This window comes from Mauremys mutica, chromosome 3 (genome assembly GCF_020497125.1).
Source record: "Mauremys mutica isolate MM-2020 ecotype Southern chromosome 3, ASM2049712v1, whole genome shotgun sequence".
Taxonomy (NCBI): Eukaryota; Metazoa; Chordata; order Testudines; family Geoemydidae; genus Mauremys; species Mauremys mutica.
The window spans coordinates 62,275,784-62,293,145 of record NC_059074.1 but is presented as its reverse complement, the minus strand read 5'-3'; the positions used below and the strand labels follow the sequence as shown (position 1 = coordinate 62,293,145).

Here is a 17,362-nt window from a genome sequence, read left to right as displayed (position 1 = left end):
ACTACTAGTATCTTCTAGAAGGCTACCTCCTAATTCTGCTTTTTAAATATACAGGAAAGCACTGCTGCAACAAATAGTGTAATTGTCTCTGGACAGTCTCTAAGCAAAAGAATAAATGAACACAAATCTGACATCAGGAATCACAACATTCAAAAACCAGTAGGAGAACACGTCAATCTCTCTGGTCACTCAATAACAGACCTCAAAGTGGCAATTCTTCAACAAAAAAACTTCAAAAACAGAAGTTTCATGTATTTATACCTGCCCCTGTATTTTTTACTTCATACATCTGATGAAGTGGGTTCTAGCCCACAAAAGCTTATGTCCAAATAAATATGTTAGTCTCTAAGGTGCCATAAGGACTCCTCGTTTTTTGTTGTTGTTTTTTTACCAGACTAAATATCACACCAACAGCAATTGTCAATGCATTCCTGAGAACAATCAACGCTAGGTTCCCAGCATGAAAGGGCAGAATGTTGCTATCTTGTCACTTGACTGTTTTACTGAACCTACAGACAATGTTTTTTTCCTTCAGAGTGGGATTCCTGGAGGCAAGGCTTGTTATCAAACAATGCTCAAGTACTGTTAAAATCTAATCTTAAGAGACTCATTCACTTTGCTAGTCAAAAAGGAAAGGCAATGCATGACTAGGGCGGGGGGGGGGGGGACAAGTGGGGCAATTTGCCCCGGGCCCCATAGGGGCCCCACGAGCCCTGGCCCAGTGGCGGTCCAGGTCTTTGGTGGCAGGGGGCCCTTCAGTGCTGCTGAAGACGCAAAGCGATTGAAGGGCCCCCGCTGCCGAAATGCTGCCGAAGACCTGGACCGCCGCTGGGTGAGTACAAGCGCCGCTACTCTCCCACTTTGCCCCAGGCCCCCTGAATCCTCTGGGCGGCCCTGTGCATGACTGAAGACATTGGGCCCCCAAAATAATTCAGCTTATAAGCAGGGCTTTCTATTGAATTCCCCAACCCTCCACAAACATTCTTCAGGAATTGCAGCTTTTATCTTTTGGGTCATAAATCCGTCTTTTGCCAGGTATTTCCACAATTCTAACTTCCCAAATTGTTAACAGAGTAAATGAGTGCTAAAGTACTTAATAAAAGGACACTTTGAACTGGAATAGGAGCAACAGAAATAAAAACTTGCCTGGCGGTATGGCATGAAGAGTCAGAACAGGAGAATAATGAAACAGAGAAATTGAGTACATGTTATAAAAGTGACTCTCTTGCGGGGAAGAAGGGATGCTTAAAGGAAAGAAGCTGTAGGAGAAGTAAACCTGTACACTGAGTATCTTTCAGGCAATCTTTCCAAAATCTCAGCAAGGAAGTTCTAGTTCTAATATAGAAAATTCTGATAGATGTTTAAACATAGTGCAGGCACTTGTTGGTTGCCAGGTAAAATCCATCTCAGCTAGGTAGCATCCAAAAACTATTTCTTCATATGTTTAAAGTACAGAGTCTTTAGGGAAAAAATGTTCCCTGTCAGTGACTTATGGTTTTTCTACAAAAGCAAACGTGCATTTGTGGAGAGGGAGGGAGACTGTCTCTGAAATGAATTGATGGTGTCAGTCTTCTGTGTAATGCACTGATGTGACCATGACAAAAACACCATCGCAGCTGGCATTCTTGTATGTCCGTCTTGGCAAGTTATCATGTGTACACTCCAATATCATCCTAAAAGAAGACCTCTCCGGGAAACCATTAAGACAGGCTGGTCGGGTGCAATACTAAAGACCATAGTTCCACTGTCCATGCCGGAAATGTTGTGTCTAAACAGGACTGTTTTTCAGGGCGGTCCATGCAGCACGTCTCTCAAACATTAAATTAACTTAATTATCTTTAAGGTAGTACAGGCAGCAGAGTGTATCTTTCTGTTTTAGTGGGTATTGTAGATCAGGTTCTTCTTTGAAGTCTAGAGTGGATGAGAGGACATAACCTGCTGTTCTCTCATCTCAAAACCCACCCTCAAAAGGAGGAAAGGAATATATTCATAAGTGACCCTTCACTAGATTTTTATTTACATGGTGTGGTGACGCTAGATCACCTTATTAATAAACTTCATTGTGAACCACCTTCCAATGCAGGTAACTGACTTTGAGTGTAATTGAAGTATAGTCCAAGGTGTGAAATATCTTGTGACTCAACAATATGTAGTGAATGGAATTTAAACACTGTGATGTTAGCAATCACTCATTTTTATTTATTTATTTATTGTACTTTTGCAGATTACAGAGAGAGGGACAGCATCTTTGAAGAGGTTTCACTGTTGGAATGCTTCAGATTAATACAGCTACAGTTCTGCAGATTTGTGTGCTGCTATCTGCACTTCCTGTACAGTATTTCATATCCCAGTGGTATGGAACGGACTCTGTTCAGCGCCTCCAAGTGACACAAAGGTTATAACATCTTTTCTCCCCATCACGTTAATATATTCAAAGCTAGATTTCTCTCTCCCTCCTCCCTTATTACACTTTTGTTCTGGAAGTTTTTATTTCTGTTGCTCCTATTCCAGTTCAAAGTGTCCTTTTATTAAGTACTTTAGCACTCATTTACTCTGTTCCGGATGCCCTCCTGCCATCCTTACAAGAATATATTCAGATCGTATCTCATACATTTTTGTGTTTTAATATGCATTTATCAAGCAGTTTGATGTCCTACGGCATTTGAATAATAGTCTTTGTTTTTCTCTATATAAAATCTTGTGTGTATGATCGGCATGGCTGTATCTCAATATGCTTCTGCCCCTGGAGATTCCAATAAGTGTTACTATGTGCTTAATCTCTTTGAAAGGTGAGAATGAAATGCTTGATTAATAACACTATTTTTGGCTTTCCCTTGTCTTGTTGAAACTTACTATTCAAATGTATTTCCTTTTGGAGTATGATTTAGTGCATTGGCCTTAGCAATAAAAATCAATGGAGTAGAGCGTGAATAATGACTTAGGACAGCAATCAGAAAAGGATGAAATACATAGTGACTTGTACAATATTACTTATTTAAAAAAGTTGTTGTTTACCAACAGTCACCACAAACATTTTCATCCAAAATATAAAGAAAAGGCTATGCTAATTTCAGGCATCGGTGTACCACTGATGTTTTAAAGGTGAGCAGCATGGGAGAGATCTGTACAAGTGATACATAACCTGTTTGCAATTCAAATATTAAAATCTTACTATTACATTGGTTATGATATTGTTTCAAAACATCACTGAAGCCAAAAGCCTACTTGGATTGAACAGATTAGACTGTCTATATGAATGAAACAACCCAGACTTAAATTGATAAGAGAACAGAACACACCCTCATATTTTATAGCATGAGAAAACCACTAACTGTGAGGTTTAGAAGAAACTGTGTACAGGCAGGTTATTCCATAATTGTCCATTTTGTCATTTCTTTGCCTTCCTCTGAAGTGCTGGCCACTCTCCAAGAGAGGACTCTGGACGGGATGAAGCACCGATGGCAATTTCCTACAGTCAGAGTAAAGGCAGGAAGCATCTTGGCATAAAAATGGACTTCTTCAAAAATTAGGTGGTTTTGGTGCAAGTGACCATTGAAAAATTGTCTGCTTATTTCTCAATGTGTTTAGAGAACAGTGTCTTTATCAAATAAATGTTCTGTCGGTGACTTTTCTCTTTTTTCATACAAAAACAATTTTTGTATGTTAAATTTATGTAAAGCAATTTTATACAGTATACTATCAAATGTTCACACCATGTAACAATCATCTTTATTACTAAAGGATAATTGGCTATTGGAACAGCTTTATAAAGCCCTACTTGAGTCTGGATGCATGGACAGATCATCTAAAGCTGTGGATATCAAAGACAAGGTAGGACATTACATATTTATGCTATAGTAAGTTTTACATTGATCCTACCGTTAATTCCAGCTTCCCTATCTCTTGGCCTGTTTTTACTGGAGAGTGTGAAGTAAGAGTGACAAGGAAAAATCTGCCATGGAAAATTTCCTCCTTTTGAGGAGGATAGTCTTGGGGTATAATTTCTCTGTTTAAAAAGACCTTTTTGCGCTTACTTTGTTTGAACATTCAACTTGGGTTTGCCTCCAAACTGAAGATAAATCACAGCATCAATGTAATGTTTGTATTAATCTTCTAATTTAAATCTCTCAATCAGTGAAGCCAGTGGGATTACCCGTGTTCATAAAATTAAGCACATGCATAAATGTTTGCAGGATCAGGTTGGATCCATCTAAAATTCAATGTGCATGGTCATCTTATGCTGGGTATAATATTTCTATGTGGTTTGATGATAAATCAGGCAAAGCATCTGGGCAATATAAAGGTTAAAAATAAGGGAAACTTGCTGTTTGGATATCGTCTAATCTTTTCTGGATCATAATTTCAAAGTGACATGGCCTAAAAACTTCATTTTAATGTCTTGGTGAAGATTGGTGCCTTTCATTAGTTTGGGGGCATTGTGGGGATTTAGTTATTAAAACTGGTTTCCATGTTTGTTTGGAACCCTGCAGAGTTCTTAACTCGTGTATTTTTATTAAGGCTTTATAAAGGGTCCACGCAGAGTTCTAAAACCCACTACTTAGACCCCTGAGGCCTAGAAAATTCACAGGATTAGAGCTTAGCCTCCCTGGAGGTTTCTGGGGGAAACAGTCTAAGGAGAAATGAGCTCTTTGTACAGCCTGCAAAAGTCCACAAAGACCCCACTTCTCACCAACTTTCTCTGACCTAGTATAGGACTCCAGACACCCTATATCCAGGGTCTCCCACAGTCCCAAAAGGACTGCATTGAGGATTATTTAGCCCCCATAATATGGCTTTCTCTTCTTAATACCATTTTTAAAAAATGATCAGTTCTTAGTATTATAAAAACTAACACTTCTGGACTTCCCAAACCTTCCATATTGGGTGCAGTTTCACCTAGCAGATCAGGATACTTACACTTCAGTGTTTGCAATGGAAAGTGTTTGCTAACCTTAAGCCTTTACAGAGTTCATTCAGATGGAGATTTTTATAGGAACCTGGTGGAACTTGCTCCTACTTCCTGTCAAAGCAGGATCTGGGAGGGGCTTAGCAATGACATATGGAAAGGAGATTCTGCAAGCACCTTGGTATTGACAGAGAGCTGGCTGACATACATGGGAAAAGATCCCAAGTGGTGTCTGTTGTCACAAACTTGTTAAAAGCTGCACACAAGATGCCATTAGCTTATAGAGTACAGCTGTAAATAACACTGACAACAAGGGCAGCAGAGAGATTTGAACCACCTCACTGTGCCCCCACCAAAATGTGCGTTGCAGTAGGTCTGACTTCCTAGTCCTTCTCCCTTTCACAGCAGCAACAGTAAAAAGAGCCAACTCTTCTTTTTTAAAATACCACCCTCCAACCTGAAATTTAAATGAAAGCCACAACCCTTCTTGAGCTATGACTAAGATCTAGCATAGAAGGGAAGCTGCATTCATTGTAGCCCTAAAGAAGGGCTTTAATTTAATTCAGTTTTTGATTGTTCCTTTAAACCATGTTCAAAAACTTGTCCTATTGTGTTTATATAAACTCTTACAACTCAGCAGTATATCTTTGATTTGAGCTGTAACTTGGCATTCAACTTAGTGTTGGTCAAGGTGAACTCTTTGTTCAAATATTTAAAAGGGGCAAAGGGCTCTTGTTTTACCACATTTAATTTTAAGAACTTAAAAGTTTTTATATTTATCTACTTAGAGGATGGGAACTATTAGACTAGAAAATGGTTTAACTCCATTTGGCATTTTTAGATAGCTTGCATCTTAATTTGCAAAAGTACAACATTGGGTATGGCAACGACTTGTCAAACACATTTTGAATGCACATACCAATGTGCCTTCAAATGTTTCCATATACAATTTACAATATGCACCACAGTGTGACTCCAAAGGAATTCTGTATCATATCGTCTCTTCTGTAGAATACCTGTTTGTCTTTTGTGTTTATAATGGGGAGATCTAACATGCAACTGTGGAATTACAATGTCCAAAGTGGATTTCCAATGCATAATATTTATACTCTCCTACTCTCTTTGAACAAATCACTTTGTCTTTTACAATGTCCAATAAGATTCTAAGATTGTCATTCGCTTCAAACTGCATTGAATTTTGTATCAACCATTTTGCAACATCACCTTATTCAAACAACTTTATCCAGTTTTCCGATTATTATAATCCAATCCAAATACTCAGATATTAACAAACTTGTTTGATCACACTCGTTGTTTTAGGAACTGGTACTATGGAAAAAAGAGAACTCTAGGTGTTGAAGATGAAGAAGAAATCCATGCTTATTTTGCAGGTACTGGGGAAACTTCATTTCTAAAAAAGACTGCAGTCTTCAATCCTTTTGAACTTTATTTTGGACAGTTTCAGAGTGTGTATGTATGTGTTGCTAGACTAATCTCCTAAATGACAAGCAGAGGCCATCTCTCACACTTTGCTAAAAGTGTTCATATGTGCTTGTTCAGGGAGCACTGGTGTCTAAAACATCTTTGATATTCTCATAGCTGTTTGATTTATGACTGAACTAACACAGAAAGAGAAAAGGTACCATTTTATCAGTCTTCAAACTCAAATAGCTCTTATTTTCTTCAAAAATCACCTCTGAACAGAGATTGAATGGAAAAAATTCAGGTAGAAAGCAGCTTTGTTTGTTTTCAGTTAGAAAGGAGAGGGTCACAATTAAACACAAAATAGATAAACTCATATAGCCTCAACTATGGAGTCTGAGTACTGAGTACTCTGTAGTACTGTAAAATATTGCATTAATTAAGACTGAAGAAAACAAATACTTGTCAACATATTTATTTTTGTCTTGATGATTTCCCAAATCCCATTAATTTAATTCCAGGATACAACATAAAATATAAATGAATATTTATGAAATATTATAACATCCTGAACAAATGCTGTTTGGTTTTAACAGCAAACGAGCTGTTTGTGCTAAAGACTGTAGGTCTTCATACTCCCAGTTTTACTTTGGGCAATTAGATTACTTTAATAATCTATTTGTTTGCCACTGGATGTCCAACAGAGTAAAGTCTATTAAATGTTTGCTATTGTACTTGATCAAACACTTTTTCCTTGATAAATCTGTTTTCTTGTTTTACTAGAATCAACTCACATTCACAGTCCAAAGCCAGAATCTGTTCAGTTTAATGTGGGACAGGTGATAGTACACAGAAGATTTGGCTATTCAGGAGTCATTGTTGGCTGGGACGTAAAAGCTAGAGCTCCAGAAGAATGGCTGCAGCACAAATATCCTCCAGATAAACAGGTCTGAAAGTATTTAATCTTGCTTTATTAATATTTATACAAAATAATTCAGATAACTTATTCCTAGCCTCCCTTTTTTATATACTGTGACTTTCTACCTCCATGAAAGTGTCTGAAAGCCAGACTCCAGAAATGAACACTGGTTAGGACATTTATGCAAGTCAGGGAAGACTAAAGCCATTGTAGTAGTTCCTACTATCAGATGTATAGAACGTTTAGCAACTTCCTAGGTAGCTATTGGTCTAGTGCCAGAGTGATGGCTAAATAGCAAAAGAAAGGGAAAGACAAAAGCAGCAGATGCCATCATGGAATGGTAGGAAAATCCATTATAAAATCCCTACAGATTAGATGGCAAACCCACTGGGCTCCAACATCAGTATTTTCCAATAGAATTAATCAAATTTTAAAAGCTGCTTGGAGAGCATAACATAACAGAGGTATGCTTCTCCAATATCTGACTATTTTGAAACACATATTTCTCCCTGATTTTGTTTGAATAGTTAGAGGAAGGAAGCCTGCATAATTTGGCAAACTACCATTAAGTGGACACATAATTGGTTAAACGACCTCAAATAAATAATAACGATTAATGGAACGATGTCAGATTGGAGGGACATCTCAAGTGGGGTTCTACAGGGATCTGTTCTGGGTCCGGTATTTAACATCTTTATTAATTACCTGGATTTAGGAGCGGAAAGCTTACTGATCAAATTTTCAGATGACACAAAGCTGGTGGGGGGGAGGGGGTAAGGGAGGTTTGCAAACACTTTGGAGGATAGCGCTAAAATTCAGAGGGGTCTTGATAAATTGGAGAACTGGGCTATAGACAACAAAATGAAATTCAATAAAAACAAATGAAAGGACTTAGGGAAGAAAAACCAAATGCACAAATACAGAATGGCACTGCTGAGAAGGATCTGGGAGTTGTGGTGGATCACAACCTCAACATGAGTCAGCAACGTGATGCTGTTGCAAAAAAAAAATTTTTTTAAATGCAATTTTAGGTTGCATTAACAGAGGCATAGCATGCAAGTCATGAGAGGTGATAGTACTGCTCTACTCGGCGTTGGTTAGGCCTCAGCTGGAGTAGGTCACCAATGTAGGTCACCAATGATGAGAGAAACTGGAAAGAATCCAGAGGCAACAAAGATGATTAAAGGGATGGAATTCAAGCCATATGAGCAAAGACTGAAGGAACTAGGTATGTTTAATTTGGAAAAGAGGACATTAAGGGGGGGCCATGATAGTGGTCTTCAAATTCTTGAAAAACTGCCATAAAAAAATGGAGGAATATTGTTCTGTCTTGCCACAGAGGGCAGGACAAGAGGCAATAGGTTCAAAGTATAGTATAGTATAGCAGATTTAGATTAAATCTCAAAAAAACCTTCCTAACTGTAGAAACGGTGGGACAATGGAACAGACTGCCTAGGGAGGTTGTGGAAGCTCCTTCACTGGAGATTTTCAAAGGGAGGCTGGATAGCCATCTGTCTTGGATAATTTAGATACAATCAATCCTGCATCTTGGCAGGGAATTAGACTAGTTGACCCTTGTGGTCCCTTCTAAACCCTGGGGTTCTTTGATTCTATAACTACTATTTGCTTTCATTAAGAGTAATGAAGTCATCTTGACATTACGTACTCAAGCTACATAAATATGCTTTCCTAGTGTAAGTAATATGACCTGGAGCAGTGGTCTCCAACCTTTTTTTGTGGCCAGTAGCGCATTCATGTTTTCAGAAGAGTGTGGCAGGTGCCAACAATTTTTCAAGGCTTATTTTGTATTTGTACTTTAAATAATATGAAAAACATCATATTTAATATTCTTCCCACTCTGGGTTGAAATAATACGTACGTTGTCTCTTATTTGAACCACTCATTTTGGAGCAAAATGTTAAAAAAAAAAAAAAAATTTCAAAGCACAAGAAAACAGCAGTATCAGTGCAGGAAGAATACTCTCAGACAGGGCTGGCTCCAGACACGAGTGGAGCAAGCAGGTGCCTGTTTCAGCATATGCTACAGGGCAGCATTCGGTCCATTCTGCAGAGGCGGAGTGGTTTTTTTTGTTTGTTTGTTTGTTTGTTTTTTGGCGGCAGTTCTGGGCAGTGCAGGGAGAAGCCTGAGAGAAGCTGCACAGCCTGCAACCCCGGAGTACTCTGTCCCCAGCAGAGGGGGGGGCCTTGGCATCTCTCCCCTGCTGGGCACTAGGTGGGCCCCGTGCCTGCCAGGGACAGAGAGCACCAGCACCTGCAGTCCTGGAGTTCTCTGTCCCCGGCAGGCGCAGGGCCGGAAGAAGCCGCAGCCCCGCACCTGCTGGGGACACAGAGCACCGGCGCCCGCAGCCCTGGAGTTCTGTCCCCAGCAACCGCAGGGCCGTGGTTTCTTTCCCCTGCTGAGCACTAGGTGGGTGCACATAAATGCCCCGGCGGGCACCATTGCGCCTGCAGGCACCGTGTTGGGGACCACTGACCTGGAGGATCAAGCACTTGACTAGGACTCTAGAGGACCTGAGTCCTAGTTCCAGCTCTGCTACTACTAACCTGGGCCAATTACTCTTTGCCTCAGTTTCCATATATCAATGTCCTTTATAAAGCACTTTGAGATCTACTGATGAAAACCATTATGTAAGAGATAGCTGTTGTCAGTTTTAAACCATAGTAATTTGTTGATGCCTTTCTTCTTAAAAGTGCGTGTGTGGGGGGGAGGGGAGTTTTAAATCAATCAGCATAACTGTGAAAGAGTAACTAAGAATGTATGACAGCTGACTTCAGTAAAAACCAAGGGATTTAAAATGAAGTAAAAGAAAACTACTGAGAATTCACACGAGTACGGATCTGAATATTAGTATTAGAGATCACAACATCATAAGGATGTTTGACACTTCATGTAGAACTGGCACAAAGTTTATTTTGTAATGGATCACTTTATAAAAAAAAAAAAAGGACGGGGTGCAGGAAGAAGGGAGAACACCCTTCTTTGGACATATCCCACTCTTTTGACAGTAGCACTGGTTTTGAGGCTGTGAAACAGTCAAATATTAAATAGAAATAGTTTTGTGCTGCTAATATCCATGTTGTGTTACGTCTAATTTCCTCCGGCAGTGCACTGTGGTGCAGAGACGTGCTGGTTCTGTGCTGCTTTTTGTTTGAGGATGGGGGTAAGGGGAAGAGTTGTGCTGGGTGTGGAAAAAGGGGAGAAGACAAGGACAGAATTACTTGCTAGCTTTTTTAGGAAAGCAGCACAACTCTTGACATGGGATAAGGCTGGCTGTCTTGAGTATCGTAGCCAAACAAGTAGCTAAATTTTGCTGGTGATGAAATCCTTACTTATATCAGCCTAGACCTATCTATGCAGTCTGTACCTTAGAACATGAGGAAATAGGGTTGCTCAGAATTCTTTAAGATGCTGATATTCAGAAAAATTCGGACTATTTTCTAGCTTTCACTTTTAACCTAGTATTTCACAACAAAAAGAGGAATAAATGAGTCTTTTGGGAGATTTGGTATATTTTAAACTTACTTACTGAAATCACAAAAATAAATAATTGAATTGTGGAACTCTGATTGCAGAAGTGGAAATATAGCTCAACCACATAATTCACACATTTAATTCAAAATTTGATACACTGAATCCTGTTTCCATGATCTGCACAGATAACAGTCCCTCTACTCTTTTTTGTCTGCCACCAGAGCGGAGCATGCTGCGGCAGTATTTATTGTTTAAACTTCAATAGTTATGGATGTCATGACACACTAATGAATTACAATTCCTTTCTTTAATACACTGCAGTGTATTTAAAGGAACAGTGTCAGCTTAACATGTTGTGACCTGTTTCCTTGTGTTACTGATTATTAGGACTGAGAATTTTTCAAATCCAATTTACCTATCACTGCTTACAGCTAATCTGAAACTGTCTTCATTGTCCAAGAATAGATTGTGTTTATTCAGTTTCATTTTAAGCGCTACACTGTTCGGGTTTCAAAACTGTTTTTGTTGGAATTCTTAATATTGTGAAACATTTCTATTCAAACTTTTATACAGCCTGAGTCTTCTGGTTTATTCTGAAATGGGTGGTCAAATTTAAGGTGATAGTGTTGCTGTAATAGTGCAACACTATGGATTCTGTGGGTTTGATGTTCAGCTGCACTGAGCTCACATTCTGCAAAGTTCAGGTGGCAGGGAGACAAAGATGATTTTACGCCAAAGAGCACTGTAATTGGGGAGCTCTGCCCATAACACTTTGCCCAAACTGCAGGGACTTGGCACCAGGCAGACAGCAAACTTTCAGACCTGTTTTTTTTTTAAATTGTAATCTTGTCCACCTGACACTGACCCTGGCTTTCACCTTACCCTCTTCTGCCTCACAGTATCTGTCATCCTCCTTTCCTCCTCTGGTTCCATATCCTCTTTCTGGTTTCCCTTACCCCTCTACAGTTGCTACCATTTCTACCTGTTCCTCTTTCCCTCGCAGCACAAATCTAGGTCCCACATCCTCCTTACCTCTGATAACATTTGCCCCAATCCTGACCCTCCCTTCCATCCCACCTTCTCCATCTCTGCCATCAGCTCTGCCCTTCTTGTGCCACTATTCTTAACCTTACACCACCCCCTCCTTCCACTTGTCTTGCTGTCTCTGGAACACCCACTCCATCTCTAGTTCTTTGTATCTGACTTCCTCCAGTTCTTGGCTCTTGCAGAGACCTGGATCCCTTCATCTGACACTGCCTCTGCAGGTCTCTTATGGAGACCTCTCCTGTCGTCATATTCCCCACCCTAGATCAGACCATGGTGGTGCTGTTGGGCTTCTCCTCTCCCTTTTCTGCCATTTCTAACCCCTCCCCCTTCCCACTTTTGAAAGCACAGCATCCGACTCTTCTCTCCTTCCATGCAGCTGTCATCTACCGTTCCCCCAACTCCTCCTCCTCAGTCTTCCTTTCTGCTTGTGACTCCTGTCTCTTGCTCTTCCTCTCCTCACAGTCATCCACATTCCTCCTCAGTGATATCAACTTTCATGTTGATGACCATTCGACCCCTAGCCATGTCTTCTCGCCCTCACCTTTTCATTTGATCTGCAGCCCTGGTTTGACTCTCCTGCTCATCAAAAGGGTCATTCACTTGACTTGGTCTTCACAAAACACTGCTCTCTCTCTAATCTCTGTTGCTGAGTTCCCCCTCTCCAACCATCACTTGGGTCTCTTTCAATATTTCCCAGCAGTCCTTATCCCATGCCCTGTCACTCGGCCTTTCCATGACCTCCAGTCCATCAGTGCTCTCTTTCCTTTCTTCCATTGATTTAGTTGTTTTCTTCATGCTTCATTCTTCTTTATCCTCAACTCTTTTGCCCCTCTCTTCCAGCACAAGGTCCACCCTGCCAACTCCCAGCCCTGGGTCACCCTCAACATTCACTTCCTCCACCTCTGCTCTCTTACAGTGGAGCATCTCTGGCTCAAATCCTGTGACCAGGCTTCCTCCATAACAAATGTATTCTCTCCTCCTTCAGTTCTTCCATGCTAAACAACTCTACTTCTCCAACTTAATTGAATCTCATGTCTGTAATCCCAGCGGTCTCTTTGCCATCTTTGACACACTCCTCTTTCCACACAGTATCTTGCCAGTTTTCCTCCAAGAGAAAACTGGCAAAATACAAAGTGATTTTCCCCCTTCGCCTGACATGTCTTCTCTTTCCCCTTCCCCTCCTACAACTCTCTCCTCCATCTCCCCTGTCACAGATGCAGAAATATCTCAGCTGCTCTCCTCCACTTGCCCCAGTCACTCCCTCTCATTTCCTGATCTCTCTCATACCCACTCCCATCTCCTTCCTTCTTTTTCTCCTTAGCCTCCACTTTCCTCTGTCTCTTTCCCCTCACAATACAAGCATGCACAAGTCTCTCCCATTTTGAAAACACACACTTTGGCCTACTACTGCCAATTCCCCTTATAGCTTTCATCTCTAAGCTCACTGAATGCACTCTCTGGAGTTTCTATCACCCCAGTCTATCCTAGACCCTCTCCAATCTGGCTTCTGCCTCTTGCACTCCACTGAAATCACTCACAACAAAGTCTTTTATGACCTATCCTGAGCTTTGGCTAGGAATGAGTACTCCTTCCTCATTCTCCTTTGCCTGCCAGCTGCTTTCAACATGGTCAACTGTATTGTTCATCTTGAAACCTTGTCATACCCTGGTTTCTGTAACTGTCCTCCTGGTTCTCCATTTGTTTCTCTAATCATTTTTTCAGTGTCCTCATCCTCCTTCCAACTTTGGGGCGGGGGGTCCACAGGGCTCTCTTTCTCCAGATTCCTTGGTCCCTTGTCTTCTCCCTCTACACTTCATTGCTGGGTAATGTCATCTGTAAACAAAAAATTTTAGTGCTGATGACTCACAGATCTACCTCTCTACTCCAGACCTGTCTTTCTGTCCAAATTAAAACTTTGCCTGTCTCGGACATCTCTTTGTGGATGTCAAGCTGTCAACTCAAGCTCAACGTGGCTAAAACAGAGCTGCTAATCTTACCCTCCAATCCTTCCCACTACCTCCCCTTTCTCAATCATTATGGAAAACAGCCCCCAGTCTGCTTGTCACCCAGTCCCATAAATGGGGCATCATCTGACTCAGACTTCTGTAGGTCCACACATCAAGGCTACATGTATCTAAATCTTGCAGGTTCTTTCTGCATAACATACCTAAGATATGACCTTTCCTATCTGTCCACAGTGCTGCAACATCCTTTTCTCTAGGCAATCTTGTCCCACTCGTATCCATTTAGAATGCTGCTGCAAAGATCGTTCTCCTAGCCTGTCCCTTTGACCATATCACCTCTCTCTTAATCCCTTCTCTGCCTCTCCTTTTCTGTTGCTTCAAACATAGCTACTTGTCTTCACTTTTAAGGTCCCTCATAACCTATCATTTCTCATTCACTATCAAGATGTCGACTCCTGCCTCCAATCAGCCTTATAATGCCATGCTCCATTTCCCACTGGTTAAACTTTCAAATATGCACCTTCATTCATCTATGCTGCCCTTCACACTTGGGAGGACCTCGCTGTAAACATCCACAAAGGTACCTCATCATCATCCTTAAAAATCTCCTTAAAAATCTCTTTTGCGATGATGTCTACCAAAAACTTGACAAGGATTAGGTGTGTATTAGTGCACCAGCAGCCGATCATGTTGACCAATAATACCATCTCATTGTTTCTTGTACTTCCTGTCTGCACCCATCTTATACTTAGATTGTAAGGTCTTTTGGGCAAGGACAGCCTAGTGCAATGGGGTCCTGCTTCATGAATGGTACTCCTAGATACTAAGATAATACAAATAACCCACCTTTCTGCCTCCATGACCATGGGCAGGCTGGGATCTGAGCTGGATGCTCTAAATGTATGCCCAGGACTGGAACCACAATCACTGGAGGAAAATAGTGTGTTCTTGCCTTGCCCCTTCCTTTTACACACCATGAAGGAGGGAGTTGGTGGCGCAAAGTTGGCTGTACCAGCTTTATGCCATCATATGCTTCTGTTCTATAGCTTCTCCCATTTTTAACTAACGGGTTAATGACCCCACCAATGGAATTCAGCTCTTCAGTATTGTTGCTAGAGACTCCAGGACTAAGCTCCACCCTTCAGCTCAGGCCACCAGATTTTCTCTCTCTAGTGTTGCAAAAAGTTGGTGGCAGTTTCTCTCAACCATTTTGCCTGGCCCTTTATTTTTGTTTTTGTAGAGTTGCAACTTGTAATCTTCCTCCCCCTACTTCCCACCCAAGACCAGGTAAGTAGCAGCGTAGTGGTTTCAACCACCTGGATCTGCCAATGCGGTGCCTCCCTGCCAGACTCTGCCCTTACTCAGGCCTGATATGAGCTGTCCTGCAAACACCTGTCTTAATTCTAAGTGGGGTTCCCTATGTGAGGCAGCATTTACAGGCTCTACAGAGGGTGAATTATGCCCTGCCTGTTCCCAGCTAGATGACCCTCGCACTGCTAGGGTATAGGGCTCAGAGTCGGACTGGTATGTTGGGTCCCCACACTGCCTTGAGAAGCCACAACTCCAACACAGAAAAGCCCAGTCCAGAGTTACTGAGCTTTCAGGGAGAGAGTCTAAGGATGAGGAGAAAGCTATTGGGCCTGTTCAGGGAGTAAGTCCCACAACAGACCTGGGGCTGGAAGGGAAAACTCCCTGAAAGGATCTAAGTAGTTTTTCCGCTGCTCTCCCCCCCCCCACACACACACACTGACATGGGGCCTCAGCTCCCTGGGGAAAGAAGTAGAGCTTCTATACGTTTTCCTTTCCTGTTCCTCCCATTGAGAGTCAGTGGATTCTCATGACACTTGTGTAAATTCTGCAAATTCTAGAGTCTTGGGTTCCAGAGAAGCAAAAGTGAGTGTGTCCTTTGCAAGGCAGTAATTAGTATTTTTAATGAACAAGTGGGGTGAAAATCAGGTGTCTAACCCTTCTTTTGCCTTCTCCTCCCAAGGGAGTGTTTGCTGGTGTTTTTCTCCTACATCGAGTCTTTCAGTGCTCTGTATCATGCTCCATACCCGTCCTCCATCCTGCAGAGAAACCTGGTCCTGTGCAGCCCTGCCTCAGGTTGCAGTTAATGCAAATTGTACCAGTGGCTTTCAGCCCAAGGACCCTCGCTGTGCCAGGGAAAGGGGCTGAGATTTGAGGCAGCAGTGTTTTTTCTGATCATCAGCCATAAACCCCTGCTCTGCCAGGGAAAGGGGTCTGTCTTCCCAGCTCCACAAGGTGGCTCCACATTAAAGCTGTAGGGCAATGGTTCCCAAACTGGGGTTTGTGTTAGGGCGTTCTTGGGAAAAAATTCCCTAATGGCGGCCAGAGCTTTCCCTAGGAACCCTGGGCAGCATGGGGCCAGCAGCCCACAGCCCCTGGATTTCCAAGAGCTAAGCAGATCAAATCAAGCATCTCTGTCACACTGAGGAGATTTAAACTTCAAGATTCCTTATAAGAAATGGAAAGGGAGGTGGATATTTTTTGCTGTTTTTAAAATTAAATAGGCAGCTAGTATTGTTTATAAAATTATTATGAAGAACAAGTTTAAGCTTTGTTGTAACGTGCGTTGTTTGCCTGGACTGCTCAAGACCTGAATGCTTGTGTAGGAGGAATTCTTTGAGTTGGCTTCTTAAATACCTTCATGCTGTTTCACATCTGATACTCCTCGATGAAACAGAGGAGCCTAGATACAAGCTACGAAAGTGAGAGCTGGGAAGAGTGTTGCTATTTTCATAATGTAATAAAAATACTATAATGATAAATAATAAATAGTGTGTAATAAGCATGTCATAAAAACAAATTTTTATTTCCACGATCACTGCTTTTATAATTTATACTCAGGTAAAGGAGAAAATCTCTGGAAATATTCATTTTTAGAAGGGGGTTTGTGAGACTCGATATTTTAGTGAAAGGGGTTCGCAGGTTGTTAAAGTTCGGGAACCATTGCTGTAGGGGCACTTCAGGCAGTCTGTAACTAGAACACAGGCTTACATGAGGATTCTACACCCCACAAAGCTGCACATTCACGGGATTACAGAGGAGTACATGAGAAATCCCTTCCCATCTTCAAAATAATTCAGATTTACTGAGTAAAGCCTTGAGTGGTACTAGGGGTTGCTCCTGTAATACTTAATTGGGTGCTACCCAACCTGGGGGAGCAGGTTGATAGCCTTTCAGGCTTCCAGGAACATCCAGCAAGTTACTTCCACAATCTGGTATGTTTACCAGTACTCCTCTTCTGTTGTGTGGGCCCTATGCCAGGATGAATAGCATACTACCTTCGCCCTGTAAACAGCCAGGGGAAGAAGTACCACTTGTGCATTATGTACAAAAAACATCAAAACAACAAAACCAAACAAAAAAGCCCCAACAACAAAACCAAACACCAAGAGCAACAACAAACCACCAAAGCAACCTACAAGACTTTCTCAGAACAGAATGGCAATGGCTTGCAAACTCATTAATAAAATATCTTCCTTTTTAAGCATTATTAGAGATGTTTTCTATTGATGCCTCTTTTGAGAGTATCATAAGATCAAAACAAGGACATCTAATTAAACTAAATATTAAATTAAAATATTAATA

General features: G+C 41.3%; 2 protein-coding genes across 6 annotated transcripts in view; one reads left to right on the top strand and one right to left on the bottom strand.

Annotated features, from left to right (window-relative positions):
* The window catches only part of LOC123365966 (F-box only protein 21-like), a 53,830-nt gene that overhangs the window by 1,863 nt on the left and 34,605 nt on the right, over positions 1–17,362 (top strand). For all 5 annotated transcript variants that reach the window (XM_045009008.1, XM_045009012.1, XM_045009007.1 and 2 more), the window contains exons 2-5: positions 2,225–2,395; positions 3,742–3,831; positions 6,227–6,297; positions 7,112–7,275. In XM_045009008.1, coding sequence (XP_044864943.1) covers positions 2,271–2,395; positions 3,742–3,831; positions 6,227–6,297; positions 7,112–7,275 — 450 coding nt within the window. In that variant the 5' untranslated portion in view covers positions 2,225–2,270. The remainder of the gene's footprint in view (positions 1–2,224; positions 2,396–3,741; positions 3,832–6,226; positions 6,298–7,111; positions 7,276–17,362) is intronic.
* The window catches only part of IRAK1BP1 (interleukin 1 receptor associated kinase 1 binding protein 1), a 46,778-nt gene continuing 40,991 nt past the window's right edge, over positions 11,576–17,362 (bottom strand). Inside the window, exon 5 of the transcript XR_006577857.1 lies at positions 11,576–13,619. The gene's annotated coding sequence lies outside the window, so the exon portion shown is untranslated. The remainder of the gene's footprint in view (positions 13,620–17,362) is intronic.